The 18,351-nt window shown below is 41.9% G+C and overlaps 1 protein-coding gene across 1 annotated transcript in view; it reads left to right on the plus strand.

Moving 5' to 3' along the window:
* Positions 1–1,009: 1,009 nt before the first annotated feature.
* The window catches only part of LOC117522995 (collagen alpha-1(XIII) chain-like), a 407,773-nt gene continuing 390,431 nt past the window's right edge, over positions 1,010–18,351 (plus strand). The window contains exon 1 of the mRNA XM_034184413.1: positions 1,010–1,568. Within this exon, the coding sequence (XP_034040304.1) occupies positions 1,293–1,568 (276 nt within the window). The 5' untranslated portion in view covers positions 1,010–1,292. The remainder of the gene's footprint in view (positions 1,569–18,351) is intronic.

The raw sequence follows: 18,351 nt of genomic DNA on the forward strand, positions 1-18,351 counted from the left end.
TGTTTATAAATTAATGAAATCAAATGACAAGGATCTATTTTTGTTGTTATATAAAACAAAAAATGTTTTTTTTTTTCCATTCTTTCAATGGGACGAATATTTAATTTGGTGAAAGCTGGAACTTCTTTGTCTCCTCAAGAAATCTTCATACCATTGAAGTCATAAACACTCACTCACTCATCTTTAACTGCTTAGTCCAATGAAGGGTTGTAGGGACTGAAACCTATCCCAGTAGTCATAGAGGGTGAGGCAGGGCACACCCTAGACAGGATGCCAATCTGTCACAGGGCCACATATAGACAAACAGTCACACGCACACCTATGGACAATTTAAAGTTTCCAATCCAATTAACCTGCATGTCTTTGCATGTGGGAGGAAGCAGGAGCACCCAGAGAGAATCCACACAAACACAGGGAGAACATGCAAACTCCACACAGCAAGGCCACGGGTGGGAATTGAACCCATGACCTTCTCACTGTGAAGCAACAGTGCTAGCCACTAATCCAAACTCGTAAACAAACATTCATTATTTGTATAATATTCCCTCCACATTTGATCAACGTAGGCTAGGTAGTTGAGATATATTCAAAAATTGTTTTTTTGTTTTATATTTTACCATGCATTACGTGACCTTGACCTTTGACCAAACTATTCCAAAATCCAGTCACCTCTCGATATCAATCCAAGTCACATGGACGACTGGAAATGTTAAAGTGGGCGCTGGTTCTGGGATACACATGACCGGGGTGCGCTCAGGTGTTAGTCTATCCACGTGCACAGGCTGGCTGACAGCAGCCCAACCTTCGGCAAACACGCTTTGATCGGGACTCTGGCACAGTGCTGTCAGCTGGTCGTGGCTGTGCGCGTTCTAAAAATATCCCCGCGCTCAGTGCGCCGATCAAAGAGGTTTGCAGCCGCCGCCAGTCCCGCCCCGCATTCAGAGGAGGGGCGTGCAGCTCGAGCCAACGATGAGGAGCGAGAGGCACCGGCTCGTGTTTCAGACGCGCACTGGGATCATTTTGAGGAGAGCGGCGCGTGGAGCGTTACACACGGAGACAGCACACTCCAACATCACTTTACGATCGCTGAAAACCTGTTGATCCTCCAGTTTGTACTCTCATCTACTTTACCATCGGAGAACATTAAACTCATCTGAAGCAGGAAATAAAGGCTTTGCAAACTTTGTCCACGGAGAGTGCAGTTTCCTCTCTGAGAGCTGCACATCCACAGGATCTCTCTTCACCTGCTGAGCAGATTCCCACGTGGACAAACCCTTCGTTTGATTTCTAACATGGACGAGCGTCAGGGCTGGGTGAAGAAAGCGGCTGTGGGGACGAGGACTTGCGGCGAGGAGCCTTCAAATCCGCTTTGGAGATACTGGAGAGGTTTGTCCGGCGCGGCGCTGTGTCTGCTGTGCGCTGGAGTTTGTGTCGTGATTTTTGTACGGACGTCGGAGTTGCAATCCAGGATAACAAAGCTGGAGCGGCAGCAGCTCTCGGCATGGATGTTGTCTGTGGAGCAGGTGGAGCCCGTCATCCTGAACCGCCTGGACCAGATTCTGGACGAGGTGAGAACAGCCACATTTCAACTGTTTTGAAAAGCTCAAACACACTTCTCAAAACTGAGTGGCAGGCATACTGGTGAATAATATTCCATGTAAGGCTGTGTAACATATCTTTTGCATGCGCAATATCTCCCCTGATTTACTTAAAAAAGGCAACTTTTTGCATACCATTACTATGTACACTGAAAAAAGAAAATAGTTGAACCAACTTAATTGAATTGTTTTAATTGGTAACATCTGCATAATGTTGTTTATAATGATTAGCAATTTGAAATTACTTTAATAAGTTAGATTAACTCAATTCACTTAAGTCACATAATTAATAATTCAGTTCTCAGATCAACATTTTGCATTAATCCAACTTAAAATTAAGGCAAATCAACTTAAAGTTTTCAGTTTTTCCAGCTCAATAATTTGCATAACCCACAAGGAAAATCATGCTCTTTTCAAAATTAATGCTATGGTTTAGTGTAAGTTACTTTTTGTAGTTAACTTAAATGAAATTTTACTTTGTTTAATATAACTAAAACTACGTTTTTTAAGTTGGGTGAAAATATAAGAAAAAACTTTTTTAAAATACTTTATTATTGTAGAAAAGTAAAAAAACAAAACAAAAAAAAACCCCACAAACTATGTATGGCCACAACACAGTTTTGGGCCAACACATCACACATTTGTCTTTTTTAAAACACAATTAACTTTAAAATGCACAAGTCTATAAAACTACAAAGTTATTTTGTCAGCAAAGTGCAAAATAGTATCAATTCCACAAATACTGTGCCCTCCGAAAGTATTGGAACACTTGGAATTTCACACATTTTAATGTTTATGCCATTTCAAATACAAAATATAATAATTTCATAAAATTATTATTCATAAAAAATATCTTCCTTAGACTCAGACTGCAAGCAGATCTCTACAACTGTATCTAAATTAATAAAAAAATATAAAAAGCTAGGATGATGAGTTGCATAAGGAATACAACACTTTGGTATAATACCTGTAAATCAGTTTTATTGTCAGTTTTCTTCACACAAGTCAGGGGATGGATACATGAATATTTCCAAGTCAGTGAATGTCTTGGACTTTATTTACATCAATTTCAAAGAAATACAAACAGTATGGTGCTCTATGGTAAATCTGTACAGAGTAGATAGTTCTCAAAAACTGAGTGACTGTGCAAAAGGAGAAGAGTGAGGAAAGACACCCAATTTTGTATCCTCAGTTACACAGACTAGAGGAGGATTTTCTTTCACCAAAACATCAATCTAGGCTTGCATCCCAGATATACCTTCTGGTAAATTGAAGCTGAACTTTCAGGTCTCCTCTATACCACTTCATATAACTGGTGATACACAATGCAAAACATGCACAATTTCTCCAATCACAGCCACAGAAGCCTTATTCTGGGTTGTCTGGGTGTCTTGGTTCCATTACTTATGCAACCCATCATCTTGGGTTTTATATATTTTTTTTAATTAAGTTATATCAAGTTGTAGAGATCTGCTTTCAGTTTGAGTTTAAGGAAGATTATTTTAATTTTTTTGTATTTGAAATGGCATAAACAAATTAAAATGTGAGTGAGTGAAATACCAAGTGTTCCAATACTTTTGGAATGCACTGTATGCCTCACAATCTCAACACATATAGTGTTATCACAACCATGTAAAAGTGCAAAGAGTATACAGAAACGTCTTTAACCAGCCTTAGCCAATGACTGTCATGTATCTGAACAGTGTAGCTGACCAATGGGAATGAAAAAATATGAACACATTTTAGAGTTTTAAGTCACACTGTTAGAACAGTTTGCTGTATACCTGAACACATCAGAACTGAAATACAACCTTACAAACAGAAGGAAATATGTCTGATAGTCCGTGGGCCAATTCCAGAAATGTGCACTCCGGTTGCACCCCCCCTGCAACTTTAGTTTGATGGTACCACATTGTTCCTGGGTCTATTGGGATGACATTTTAACTTGTCATTCACACAACCCGTCAAGGCTATATAAAAACAGCCACTTTATAACCGAGGGGTCGGAACGGCAGCTAAAAAAGCTGAAATATGTAATAAACATGTCACTACTGGAACCAGTTGTCCAGGAAGGTTCAAAATGTTATACACATAAACAAAACTTATATATTTAGTGAATAAGCACCTTGGTTTTCATTATCCATGGTGTAAAATATTGATATACTGTCCATTTGTCTAAAAAAAAAAAAACAACCGATATTTTTGCGTTTTTTTCAAAAGTTTCAAGTTAAGTACAATCTGTATATAACTTGAAACAAACACAGATCTATTCTTATGTTATTCCTACTATACCATATGAAATATAGACATCCTAGCATCAGTATTAGTGGTGTTATAAGCATTTTCTTACCCCTACCCCCATATTAATGATAATCAGATAATAAGCGATTTTCTGGAAAACGTCAATTTTATTACTGAATGACTTTGACACTGGCCATACTGGCTGAAAAGTAATACTACTAAATACATAACCATGATCAACTTTACCAGCTAAACATAGCTTTGAACAAAATTAACTGCTGTAGATAATAGGAAATGCATGGTTTGCCTTTAGTGGTAGTGCAATGTTTCGGGCAGGCATTTTCATACATATAATACTGCATGTTATTCTAATGTCACTCTAATTGTCATCATAATCATCCTCATCATCACTGGATTCCACTTGGTCTGTTTTATGGATGTTGTTGGCTTGGCTCTCACAGCCTCTACTGGTGGTTGGCTCTCACTGCGGTATTGTATCACTTCCTGTTCCGGAGCACAGCGGTGTTTTGCTGTATCTGTTAGCTGTTTAATCTGCGCAGTTAGATTGATCTAGATAACGATTTGTTTCACAGTGTAATCTTCACGTGCACAAGCACTCCCTCTACTGAATCACCTCTAAATTATTTACACATTATTCACTTTAGCTACTAGCTCTTAGCCGGTTTAGCATGGCAGCTTCTCCTGTCTCTTCTGCACTTTTCTGTTCTGGGTGTGAAATGTTTAGTTATTCCTTGGCCTCCTTTAGCAGTAATGGTACTTGTAATAACTGTAGCTTATTCGTAGCTTTGGAGGCCAGGCTGGGCGAATTGGAGACTCGGCTCCGCACTGTGGAAAATCCTACAGCTAGCCAGGCCCCTGTAGTCGGTGCGGACCAAGGTAGCTTAGCCGCCGTTAGTTCCTCTCCAGCAGATCCTGAGCAGCCGGGAAAGCAGGCCAACTGGGTGACTGGTAACTGTGAGGCGGAAGCCTAGTCCTAAAACAGAAGCCCTGTGTACACCACCAACCCGTTTACATCTCTAACCATTTTTCCCCACTCGGCGACACACCCGCCGAGGAACAAACTCTGGTTATTGGCGACTCTGTTTTGAGAAATGTGAAGTTAGCGACACCAGCAACCATAGTCAATTGTCTTCCGAGGGCCAGAGCAGGCGACATTGAAGGAAATTTGAAACTGCTGGCTAAGGCTAAGCGTAAATTTGGTAAGATTGTAATTCACGTTGGCAGTAATGACACCCAGTTATGCCAATCAGAGGTCACTAAAATTAACATTGAATCGGTGTGTAACTTTGCAAAAACAATGTCGGACTCTGTAGTTTTCTCTGGGCCCCTCCCCAATCGGACCGGGAGTGACATGTTTAGCCGCATGTTCTCCTTGAATTGCTGGCTGTCTGAGTGGTGTCCAAAAAATGAGGTGGGCTTCATAGATAATTGGCAAAGCTTCTGGGGAAAACCTGGTCTTGTTAGGAGAGACGGCATCCATCCGACTTTGGATGGAGCAGCTCTCATCTCTAGAAATCTGGCCAATTTTATTAAACCCTCCAAACCGTGACTATCCAGGGTTGGGACCAGGAAGCAGAGTTGTAGTCTTACACACCTCTCTGCAGCTTCTCTCCCCCTGCCATCCCCCCATTACCCCATCCCCGTAGAGATGGTGCCTGCTCCCAGACCACCAACAACCAGTAAAAATCTATTTAAGCATAAAAATTCAAAAAGAAAAAAATAATATAGCACCTTCAACTGCACCACAGACTAAAACAGTTAAATGTGGTCTATTAAACATTAGGTCTCTCTCTTCTAAGTCCCTGTTAGTAAATGATATAATAATTGATCAACATATTGATTTATTCTGCCTTACAGAAACCTGTTTACAGCAGGATGAATGTTAGTTTAAATGAGTCAACACCCCTGAGTGACACTAACTGCTGCAAGAACGCTCGTAGCACGGGCCGAGGTGGAGGATTAGCAGCAGTCTTACACTCCAGCTTATTAATTAATCAAAAACCCAGACAGAGCTTTAATTTGAAAGCTTGACTCTTAGTCTTGTCCATCCACATTGGAAGTCCCAAAAACCAGTTTTATTTGTTATCTATCGTCCTCCTGGTCGTTACTGTGAGTTTCTCTGTGAATTTTCAGACCTTTTGTCTGACTTAGTGCTTAGCTCAGATAAGATAATTATAGTGGGCGATTTTAACATCCACACAGATGCTGAGAATGACAGCCTCAACACTGCACTTAATAACATTTACATTTACTCTGATGGACTACCCAGCAGTGGGGAATAAGTTTCATTACAGTAGAAGTCTTTCAGAAAGCGCTGTAACCAGGTTTAAGGATATGATTCCTTCTTTATGTTCTCAATGCCATATACCAACACAGGGCAGAGTAGCTACCTAAACTTTGTGAGTGAGATAGATTATCTCGTCAATAGTATTACATCCTCATTGAGCACAACTTTGGATGCTGTAGCTCCTCTGAAAAAGAGAGCCTTAAATCAGAAGTGCCTGACTCCATGGTATAACTCACAGCTTAAAGCAGATAACCTGTAAGTTGGAGAGTAAATGGCGTCTCACTAATTTAGATCTTCACTTAGCCTGGAAAAAGTCTGTTGCTCTGTAAAAAAGCCCTCCGTAAAGCTAGGACATCTTTCTACTCATCACTAATTGAAGAAAATAAGAACAACCCCAGGTTTCTTTTCAGCACTGTAGCCAGGCTGACAGAGTCAGAGCTCTATTGAGCCGAGTATTCTTTTAACTTTAACTAGTAATGACTTCATGACTTTCTTTGCTAATAAAATTTTAACTATTCGAGAAATAATTACTCATAACCATCCCAAAGACATACGTTATCTTTGGCTGCTTTCAGTGATGCCGGTATTTGGTTAGACTCTTTCTCTCCGATTGTTCTGTCTGAGTTATTTTCATTAGTTACTTCCTCCAAGCCATCAACATGTCTACTAGACCCCATTCCTACCACGCTGCTCAAGGAAGCCCTACCATTAATTAATGCTTCGATCTTAAATATGATCAATCTATCTTTATTAGTTGGCTATGTACCACAGGCTTTTAAGGTGGCAGTAATTAAACCATTACTTAAAAAGCCATCACTTGACCCAGCTATCTTAGCTAATTATAGGCTAATCTCCAACCTTCCTTTTCTCTCAAATTCTTGAAAGGGTAGTTGTAAAACAGCTAACTGATCATCTGCAGAGGAATGGTCTATTTGAAGAGTTTCAGTCAGGTTTTAGAATTCATCATAGTACAGAAACAGCATTAGTGAAGGTTACAAATGATCATCTTATGGCCTCAGACAGTGGACTCATCTCTGTGCTTGTTCTGTTAGACCTCAGTGCTGCTTTTGATACTGTTGACAATAAAATTTTATTAGAGATTAGAGCATTCCATAGGTATTAAAGGCACTGTGGTGGTTTGAATCATATTTATCTAATAGATTACAGTTTGTTCATGTAAATGGGGAATCTTCTTCACAGACTAAGGTTAATTATGGAGTTCCACAAGGTTCTGTGCTAGGACCAATTTTATTCACTTTATACATGCTTCCCTTAGGCAGTATTATTAGACGGCATTGCTTAAATTTTCATTGTTACACAGATACCCAGCTTTATCTATCCATGAAGCCAGAGGACACACACCAATTAGCTAAACTGCAGGATTGTCTTACAGACATAAAGACATGGATGACCTCTAATTTCCTGCTTTTAAACTCAGATAAAACTGAACTATTGTACTTGGCCCCACAAATCTTAGAAACATGGTGTCTAACCAGATCCTTACTCTTTCTGGCATTACCGTGACCTCTAGTAATACTGTGAGAAATCTTGGAGTCATTTTTGATCAGGATATGTCATTCACTGTGCATTTTAAACAAATATGTAGGACTGCTTTTTTGCATTTGCACAGTATCTCTAAAATTAGAAAGTTCTTGTCTGAGTGATGCTGAAAAACTAATTCATGCATTTATTTCCTCTAGGCTGGACTATTGTAATTCATTATTATCAGGTTGTCCTAAAAGTTCCCTGAAAAGCCTTCAGTTAATTCAAAATGCTGCAGCTAGAGTACTGATGGGGACTAGGAGAGGGCATATCTCACCCATATTGGCCTCTCTTCATTGGCTTCCTGTTAATTCTAGAATAGAATTTAAAATTCTTCTTCTTACTTATAAGGTTTTGAATAATCAGGTCCTATCTTATCTTAGGGACCTCATAGTACCATATCACCCCAATAGAGCGCTTCGCTCTCAGACTGCAGGCATACTTGTAGTTCCTAGGGTTTGTAAGAGTAGAATGGGAGGCAGAGCCTTCAGCTTTCAGGCTCCTCTCCTCTGGAACCAGCTCCCAATTTGGATCAGGGAGACAGATACCCTCTCTACTTTTAAGATTAGGCTTAAAACTTTCCTTTTTGCTAAAGCTTATAGTTAGGGCTGGATCAGGTGACCCTGAATCATCCCTTAGTTATGCTGCTATAGACGTAGACTGCTGGGTGGTTCCCATGATGCACTGAGTGTTTCTTTCTCTTTTTGCTCTGTATGCACCACTCTGCATTTAATCATTAGTGATTGATCTCTGCTCCCCTCCACAGCATGTCTTTTTCTTGGTTCTCTCCCTCAGCCCCAACCAGTCCAGGCAGAAGACTGCCCCTCCCTGAGCCTGGTTCTGCTGGAGGTTTCTTCCTGTTAAAAGGGAGTTTTTCCTTCCCACTGTCGCCAAGTGCTTGCTCACAGGGGGTTGTTTTGACCGTTGGGGTTTTTCTGTAATTATTGTATGGCTTTGCCTTACAATATAAAGCACCTTGGGGCAACTGTTTGTTGTGATTTGGCGCTATATAAATAAAACTGATTTGATTTGATGTTTGTGCATTGGCTGTAGAGCATTCTTGCGGCATGAGCACAGACCACTCACACACTGCCCAGTATTACAGTTGCAGGAAACCAACTGCAGGAGTGCCTTCGGTGCAGGTGGCTTATCCATCCAGTGTATAGATATTGTGCCATTGCTGAGGTCCCAACCATGACCATCAGGGCTTGGTGCCGTAGCATCAGCATCAAGTGATGACTGCCAGATGCATGCCTGGTAATTTAATTTGCACGCTTCACATGGTACTTGAGGGCATCTTTTGTGGGTGGAAGATGACAGGTTTGTGCATTCTTGCTGCAGAAAAGTTTGTAGCGCACAAGGTCTGTGTCTGTCCATAGAGTGAAGGTTTATCAATGGTTCAGCCATGGCTCATGACAATCTGTAGAATGAAAGGATAGTAGAAATAACCTGTGAATAGATCTGTTTGTTGTAAGTTATATACAGATGGTACTTAATAATAGCAACTTAAAATGAAACTTTTGAAAAAAAACCCCCCCCCCAAAATATTGGGTGTTTTTCAGATAAATGGACAGTATATCAATATTTTACACTATGGATAATGAAAACCAAGGTGCTTATTCACTGAATATACAAGTTTTGTTTATGTGTATAACATTTTGAACCTCCCTGGATAACTGTTTCCAGTGGTGACATGTTTATTACATATTTCAGCTTTTTTTGCTGCTGTTCGGACCCCTCAATTATAAAGCGGCTGTTTTCATATAGCCTTGACAGGTTGTGCGAATGACAAGTGAAAATGTTATCCCAATAGACCCAGGAACAATGTGGTACCATCAAACCAAAGTTGCAAGGGGGGTGCAACCAACTCAATAAATAAGGCTCTTTTTGGAATTGGCCCACGGACTTTGAAAACAACAACAAAATATTACAAAATTGGTGTATAAGCATTTCAAATTGTAGTTTGAGGGATATTTGTTGAGTCTCTTTGTTGTCTCTTGGAGGAATACATCGTTGTGTGAGCTTTGAAGCTTGCTATACAGATTTATGGGCTTTGGGGGACATTTTCTGCTGATCAACCTGCATGAAGATTTTTGTAGCACTTCAAAACTGAAGCAAAAGGGTTTTGGATAGCTTGTCAGGGGTGGTGGCCAAGTGGTTAATGCGCTTTTTAATTCAGAAGGCTCCGGGTTCAAATCCCACCCCTGCCACATTTCTCCATGTAATGTGGAGTTGTGTCAGGAAGGGCATCCAGCGTAAAGCATGTGCCAGTTCAACATGGAGATCCACCTTGGATTTGCTGTGGTGACCCCGAGTGCAAACAAGGGAGCAGCCGAAGGGACTTAGTAGGTTGAGTGCATAAATCAGTCGTGTCCAAACTATTCCAGAAAGGGCAGAGAGGGTGCAGGCTTTCTTTGCAGTCACTGACTCCAGCAGGTGATTTTACTGATGAACTCATCCCACCTACTCAAAGTGATGTTACAGTAATCACTGAATTCACCTACTGAAGTCAGTGGCTTCAAATAAAACCTGCACCCTCTCGGCCCTTTCTGGAATACTTTGGACACCACTGGCATAAATCAAACCTAGAAGCAGGGCCGAGGCAACTGAGGTCAGTTCTTCCTCATTGGTGATGCCAGTGTCTTCAGGTGGCTCCTTCCAAATCACAAACACTGCCATGGTGACCTTCTCCAGGTCCCTCTGAACAACATCTGCTGAATTGACCGACAGAGGGGTACATGACACGAATACAAATCATCATTGGCCTCACTTCTTACTGTGATGAAGTTTTTGCGTGTTAAATGTTCGGCTGTTTCTTGGCTGGGTGTCATCACACACCACAACCAGCAGATGTGTATCAGTCTGGCCATCTAAGCAAGAAAGACAAGATTTACCAAAATGTCAAACTATTCCTTTGAACTAAGCCAAGCAAACCCTTTTTAAAAAAAAAAATAAAATGAAATTCAACCCAATGTTGTGTATTGTTGCTGGGAATTACATTATGTCCAAGATGGTCATAAATATGTCAGCAATCCAACCATGGTTCAGGAATTATGTTCTAACAGTTGAGAAAATCTCTTTTATAGAACACTAAATGTAGGAGACAGCAAAGAGATGGAGAGGGGAGGAGAAGAGGAGACAATGAGGAAAAGAGACAAGGTAAAGAGGACAAGAAGGGAGGAGAGGAGTAGAGGGGAGAGAATGAGAAGAGAGAAGGCAAAGACAGGAGAAAAGGGGAGGAGAAGGAGATGAGAAGTAAGAGGATAAAGCGAGGGATGGAGATGAGGACACAAGGAGAAGTGAGACAGAAAAGAAAGGAAACGGGGAGTAGGAGAAATATGGCCATGATAATAAAAACCACTGCTATCCAACCATGGTTCAGGTGTTAAGGTTGATGTAACAGTTGATAAAATATTTTGTGTCCCTTTGACAAGATATTCCTTGATCGGGGTCATCTACATCTTCTCCCAGGAAGATGGTGAGGGCTTTCAGCACATTCCCTCCTAAGATTAATGTCCACAGTCCAGAACAAGTGATTAATTTTATTGTTCTAAATTTCACAAGACAGACGTTCTTACTTTTTTATAGCTTAACTCTTACACTTACTTTATTTTAAGTCATTTACAAGCCCAGAGGTTCATTATGTAAAGAAAAAAGGATGAACTCAATGGTGTATTTTTTGAGTATCTAAAAATAATCATGCATATGAAAGCCATGATCAGCATTGCCCTGCCCATAGTAACATATTTATAAGGGTACAGATATATTGTGACAACCCTCTTTGTTATGAAGGGTCTTGTTTGATGATACAGATTTACCTGGTCCAGTGTGTCCATGTTTGCAGTCGTTTGGCGTGTTGCTCCTCCTTTGGCGTGGATGTCTTTGGCCAGCTGACTTGAATGCATGTCTAACTGGGCCATGAACATCTTAAGAACCATGAGCCTATGGAACTCTGTATTAATCTAAAAACAAAACACAAATGACAGATTTTGTATTATGGGAAAAAAATGCAACTGTCTCATCCTGAATACACACTCAGAAGGCACAAAGTAATCACTGAAGCATACCTGCCAAATATCAATACCCAAAAAGTATAACATGGAAATTAAAATGTAAGATTTGTCATTAAGTTCAGTGTTATACAACCACATCAAGTTATGACCAGTTCATGAAAGCTCTCTGTAATAAATCCTGAAGCGCACACATCTTGATCGCTTCAGTTCCATACTTACCGCTTTCTGTGTGAAGAGTGCAGGCCATCTGTCCTTGAAGTCCTGAATGCTTGGTTCTTGGTTTACCACCTCATGTCCTCTGTAGGCAAATGTGTTCACCATTTTGTATGTGATGACCTCATCAAAACAACAGTGGCCAGAGGACTTTGTAATTGCCTAATTTTCAAATGACATGGAACTACAGCTAGAGAAGGGGAGTAGTGAGTACCACGTGAGCCAAAAAGTGTTGACTCTCAGCTCCAGAATGTTGTCTGATAACCTGAAAAGAATATCAGAAGAAAATTACTGTTACAGAACCTACTCAGAGGAAACGCATTTCTGTGCAGGTGCAGAGGCCCTAATCAAAAGCCCCCATGTTTGAAAGAACCTGGCTCATTCAATGGCTGCTACGGTTGGAAACAGCGACTGAAGTACAAAATGGCAAAATACAGGACTCAGCTCAAATTGCAGGGGTGTCCAGAGCTGTGTTTAAACTTCCTGAAATCTAAAGCTACTACAGATGCTATACCTGCTAGAAAAGTGAAGAAGCCAAAATGGTCTGAAGCAAACCTTTATCCATCCTTTTTTACTGGTGAGACTCTGGACAGCCTGGAAAAAGTAAGAGTAGAACTTCTGGCAGAGAATGGAATAAGGAACAACGAACAACCTCTTCCACAATTTCTCGGATAGTCACACGATTGAAAAGCCACCAAAAACCGTCTGAATCTTCCGAATGGTGGCAGAGCTGGGCATGTCCCAACATGTCCTGTGAGACTTCAACACGGTGGCGCTTTTGCTGCGCCGTCAGTTTTGTGCCAATGAATTTTGCTGCAACTCTTTTCATGGCAAAATCTTCTGTCACAGTGGAATGTGCTGAAAAAGTGCTGATGTCCACCTCTTCCGCAATTTCTCGGATAGTCACACGACGGTCCCACATCATCACAGCGGTCACTTTGGAAATGATCTGGTCATTTCAGCATGTTGATGGCCGACCGGAGCGCGGCGTGCTCTCCACCATTGTGCGGCCGTCTTTAAACCGGTTGTACTGTTCCTTAATCTGTGTGATGCCCATAGCATCGTCACCGAAAGCCGTCTGAATAATCTGAATGGTTTCCACCTGGCTGTCGCCCAGTTTCTGGCAAAATTTGATGCTGTCGCGCTGCTCCAGTCGTTCCGCCATTTCCTTGCAAAGAAACGACGAGAGACTCCACCCATCCTCACACAAAGGCTGCTTACAAGCAAATGACGCAACCGACAGGTGTGGGAAAAAAATCACGCATGCACACGAAAGTTCAGGGTTTGCTCATGCAAGCACACGTGATTCAAATCCATCAGGTTTTTGAAAAAAAAAATAAAAAGGTCGGATACTTTTCTAACAGACCTTGTATCTTTTCAAAATGACATGTCACATCCCTCTAATTTTGTAGTCTGCCATTGGGTAGGTATCACGTAGTTCTTGTAGCTCAACAACTTCCACTTCCTTGCTTGGTGATGTTTTGAGATCATAACCTCTGTAGTGTTCTATATGCCATCCACTAAGCTTTTTCACAATGAAAATTAGTTTGTCCTCAACTGTCACCATTTGGATGATTTCACCAAACTCTGGCAGTCCTCCTAGTGAGTCATGGATCAATATCATCCCACACTTGTAGTTTAATCCATTATATTCCACACTTTTAGCCAAACACACATTGTCCATATCTGGAGACTTCTGTCTCAGTGCATTTGAGATGTCCTTAAGAATATCAGTGTGAACATTGGAAACATCTGTTACTTCTAATGGGGGTTTGGTAAAGCTACATTCAAGTAAATGATGTGCAGTCTGATACCGAGGTCTCTGTGAAGGGGAAAGAAGCACATTTTTGAAGGCCTCTCTCCAGGTGGGGGCCCTGGGCTTTCTCTGGGCTGGGCCACATTTCCTCTTTATTCCTCATAATACTTTTTAAATAGCTGTGCTTTTCTTCAGAAGCACAGGTTTTTGAAGAAAAAGTTTGGCCCTTACAGGTCAAGTATGGATGATGTCCCAAGAAATGGTGCTTTGGTTTAAGCTCACAGTCTGGGAATACCTAATTCTGTCCTCACAGATCTTAAAACCAATGCAATGAGTCCTCAGTATCAACAGGACTGACAAAATCAAAAATGTCTTTTAGGTCTGTTAAGATGTGCCAAGCAGGCTCCTCACAGGGAACACACTGCCCAATGAACAAAAGGAAAAATCTTATTTGACTCCAGTTCTCATGAGCATTTCCAGCAACATTTTTTTGGATGCAAAACTGAGGCACAAGATGAGGTCAGTTTGTTTTGCTAGCCCACGTTGAAATTTGATATTGCTTCATTCAGTATGCATAATGTGAAATACTTATTTTGTTTTGGTTAACAAATTGAGGCAAAGTGCAGGTTCAAATGGAACAAATCCTTCAAAAAGGTCATACAATGTCTGGTGGAAACATCAAAGTACGAGACAAAATACACTTTGATTTCACACTGTAATATCTGGGCAGTGATTCGTAAATGATCTGCATGAATGTCTTTTGTTCTCAAAGTATAGACTTCACTTCTGACTTCTTTAGTTTGCAACTCTGGTCTTTCTGCAGTGCATTTCTGCAGTCCCTGAGAAATTTTCAACAAATCCAGCAATACTGTGTGCACCAAGGTTGTCAGCAACCACCCACTGAACTGCAGCTTTTACTGTTCTGCGTAACTAAGACAGAAATATCCCACACTGTTCCAAAATAACAAGATCATTCATTACAGGTTTTAACACTCTCTCATCCTCACAGCACTTCAGATTACTTTTGATTAAAGCAGCCATATAGATTAAGGATAAAGCAGAATTATACCCTGGTGGCAATTTTCCCAGAATCCAATACAAACCACAAATTGTATGCTTCCTCCTGGCTGTACCAAGGGGATAACTCACTCACTCAACCGCTTATCCGGGATCAGGTCGCAGGGCAACATCTCTCGCAGGGGACCCCAGACTTCCCTCTCCCGTGCCACATTGGCGACCTTTGACTGGGGGATCCCGAGGCATTCCCAGGCCCATGTGGAGATATAATCTCTCCACCTTGTCCTGGATCTTTCCCGGGGTCTCCTCCCAGATGGACGTGCCTGGAACACCTCCCTAGGGAGGTGCCCAGGAACCATCCTTACCAGATTCCCGAACCACCTCAGCTGGCTCCTTTCACAGCTTCTCACCCTATCTGTAAGGGAGACACCAGCCACCCTCCCAAGGAAGCCCATTTCGGCTGGTTGTACCTGTGATCTAGTTCTTTCAGTCATGACCCAGCCCTCATAACCATAGGTGAGAGTAGGAACGAAGATTGACCAGTAGATCAAAAGCTTCACCTTTTGGCTCAGCTCCCTTTTCATCACAACAGTACGGTAGAGCGAATGCAACACACTGCCCCTGCTGCGCCGATTCTCCGGCCAATCTCATGGTCCATTGTCCCCTCATTCATGAACAAGACCCCAAGGTACTTGAACTCCTTTACTTGGGGCAAGACCACATTCTCTACCTGTAGTAGGCAATCCATCAGTTTCCTGCTGAGAACCATGGCCTCAGATTTAGAGGTGCTGATCCTCATCCCAGCCACTTCACACCTGGCTGTGAACCAATCCAGTGAGTGTTGGAGGTCACAGGCCGATGAAGCCAACAGGACCACATCATCTGCAAAAACCAGTGATGAGACCCTGAGCCCACCAAACTAGAAACCCTCCTCCCCCTGACTACACCTCGATATCCTGTCCATGAATATCATAAACAAGATTGGTGACAAGGCGCAGCCCTGGTAGAGGCCAACCCCCCACCAGAAACAAGTCCGACTTATTGCCAAGCACCCAAACACAGCTCTTGTTTTGTGTGTACAGAGATTGGATGGTCCTAAGAAGGGACCCCCTCACTCCATACTCCCGCAGCACCTCCCACAGTATCTACTAGGGTACCCGATCATATGCTTTGGGGGTTGATGATTTTACTGTTTTAAAAAACTTTTATTGTTGCCACTGTTATTTACCATGATTATTTATTTATTCATTTATTTTATGTCTTTGTACAGCACTTTGGTCAACTTTTGTTTTTAAATGTGCTCTATAAATAAACCGGATTGAATTGGATTAGGATTCCATTCAGGGATCATGGTAAGTTGTCAGAGTCCCCCCGCCACCTGAAGGTGCAGGGAGGCAACCCTTTCATCTACCAAGGTAAACTCCAACATAGCAGCACTCAGCCGGGGACTTGTGAGTATACCTACACCTACCCGGTGCCTCACACCCTGGGCAACTCCAGAGAAGAATAAGAACCACTCTCCCTATCAAGGAGAGTGGTTACGGAGTCGAGGCCCACCAGATCTAACTTGTATCGCTCCACCTCCTCCACAAGCTTCAGTTTCTTCCCCCACAGCAAGGTGATGTTCCACACCCCCAGAGCTAGCCCCTGTCACCCAGGTATGGTCTGCGAAGGCGCTCAACTTTCACTGCCACCCATGGGACAGCGCACCCGACACCAGCTGTTCCCCGGGGGTGGTGAGCCCACAAGGTGGAAATAGAAGGTCCACATTGGCTTTTCGGGCTGTGCCCGACTGGTTTCCGTGGCAAGCCCAGCCACCACGCATTCGCTGACGGGCCCTACATCCAGGTCTATCTCCAGATGGGGGCCCCGGGCTTTCTCTGGGCTGGGCCACATTTCACCATTCTTAGTGTGGCCTCTCGCCTGACACAAATTTGCCATGGGGGATCCTACCACGAGCACAACGGCTCTGGACAACACAGCTCTTAGGTTCATAGTGGCACACAAACCTCTCCACCACAATAAGGTGATGGTTCCCGGAGAAGGTCAAGGGGATTACGTTTCATGTTTCATCCTCATGTAATCCCTTTCATGTTTCATCAGTGTATAATATCAATGAAATGCTTTCCTATTTAGACAACAGTACATTTTCATTGAAGAAGGCACCATTGAAAATAGTTTTAATAAGTTCACACATGTATTCTGAGGCTCAATATCTGCATCTATATCAGTATTCAAATTAACAGCCTGATCCAAGATTGTCTGGCAGTCAAGAATATGCTGCAAAGACTTTGAAATAAAATATATTGAAATATATTGGAAGCACTTATGATTCTTTTGGTCAAGTATATATTCCACTGGTTTAACTACATTAAAGTGGCTCTTTAATGTAGTAGTAAGCATTTCACCTCCAAGAACAGGGAAGTGGACCTTTTATCTCTAATTGCGCTTTTGTTTTTTTTGTTTTTTTTAAACAGTTTGTCTCAGTCTACACTGGCTAGCTTTCCAACAAGTGACTGGTCAAATTGGTATTGTATTTCTTGTAATACTTGGCTAATAGTCTTTCAGGTAATCAGCAGAGAAATGGAACCAATCAAATAGTTTAACACAGAAGGCCAAGGTCTGGTCAAATGACCAATCTACCTCTAAAGTCCATGGATAGTCAAATGACTCCAAGATCCCCTGTGGAGAGCTACTTCTGTTATGTAAACAAGGAAGTTTGTTTGATGGTTCCCCTGAACCATCCCTTAGTTATGCTGCTATAGACGTAGACTGCTGGGGGGTTCCCATGATGCACTGTTTCTTTCTCTTTTTGCTCTGTATGCACCACTCTGCATTTAATCATTAGTGATCGATCTCTGCTCCCCTCCACAGCATGTCTTTTTCCTGGTTCTCTCCCTCAGCCCCAACCAGTCCCAGCAGAAGACTGCCCCTCCCTGAGCCTGGTTCTGCTGGAGGTTTCTTCCTGTTAAAAGGGAGTTTTTCCTTCCCACTGTAGCCAAGTGCTTGCTCACAGGGGGTCGTTTTGACCGTTGGGGTTTTACATAATTATTGTATGGCCTTGCCTTACAATATAAAGCGCCTTGGGGCAACTGTTTGTTGTGATTTGGCGCTATATAAAAAAAATTGATTGATTGATTGATTGAAGTCTCAGAACACCTCAGGGGAGGGGCTGACTTGGCTAGCCACATTCTTGTGTTTGCATATTTGCTGTCTGTGTGCCTGCTTAGCTGAAAGGGCTGCTGATTTGTGCTTAGGTGGATAAATAACTTTACCCTGGGGGAGAGATGAAATTTTGTTTTCTGAATTGTATTGAAATGTACCAAAAAACACACCAAAATAAAACTGTTTTCTGAATTGTATTGAAATGTACAAAAAAAAAACCAGAAAACCAAAATATGTACAATAGGTAAAGGTTACAGTCACTCACAATGACTAAAAGTCCCCACAGTGTTATGTCATTATGTCCACATGATGGTAGCAAGCAGACACACATGCGTCACAGTGGGCAGTTGTTAGTCCGTCTAGCCAAACACAGTACGTTGTCCAGCTGGGACATCCATAACGACAGATCTTTCAGCCGCTGTGGTGCACAAATAGTTGTAGCAATAGGTGTACTAGGCAGCTGTAATTTTACACGTTTTGCACACAACTCCTGCTTCA

Source organism: Thalassophryne amazonica, chromosome 13, assembly GCF_902500255.1.
Source record: "Thalassophryne amazonica chromosome 13, fThaAma1.1, whole genome shotgun sequence".
Lineage (NCBI taxonomy): Eukaryota > Metazoa > Chordata > Actinopteri > Batrachoidiformes > Batrachoididae > Thalassophryne > Thalassophryne amazonica.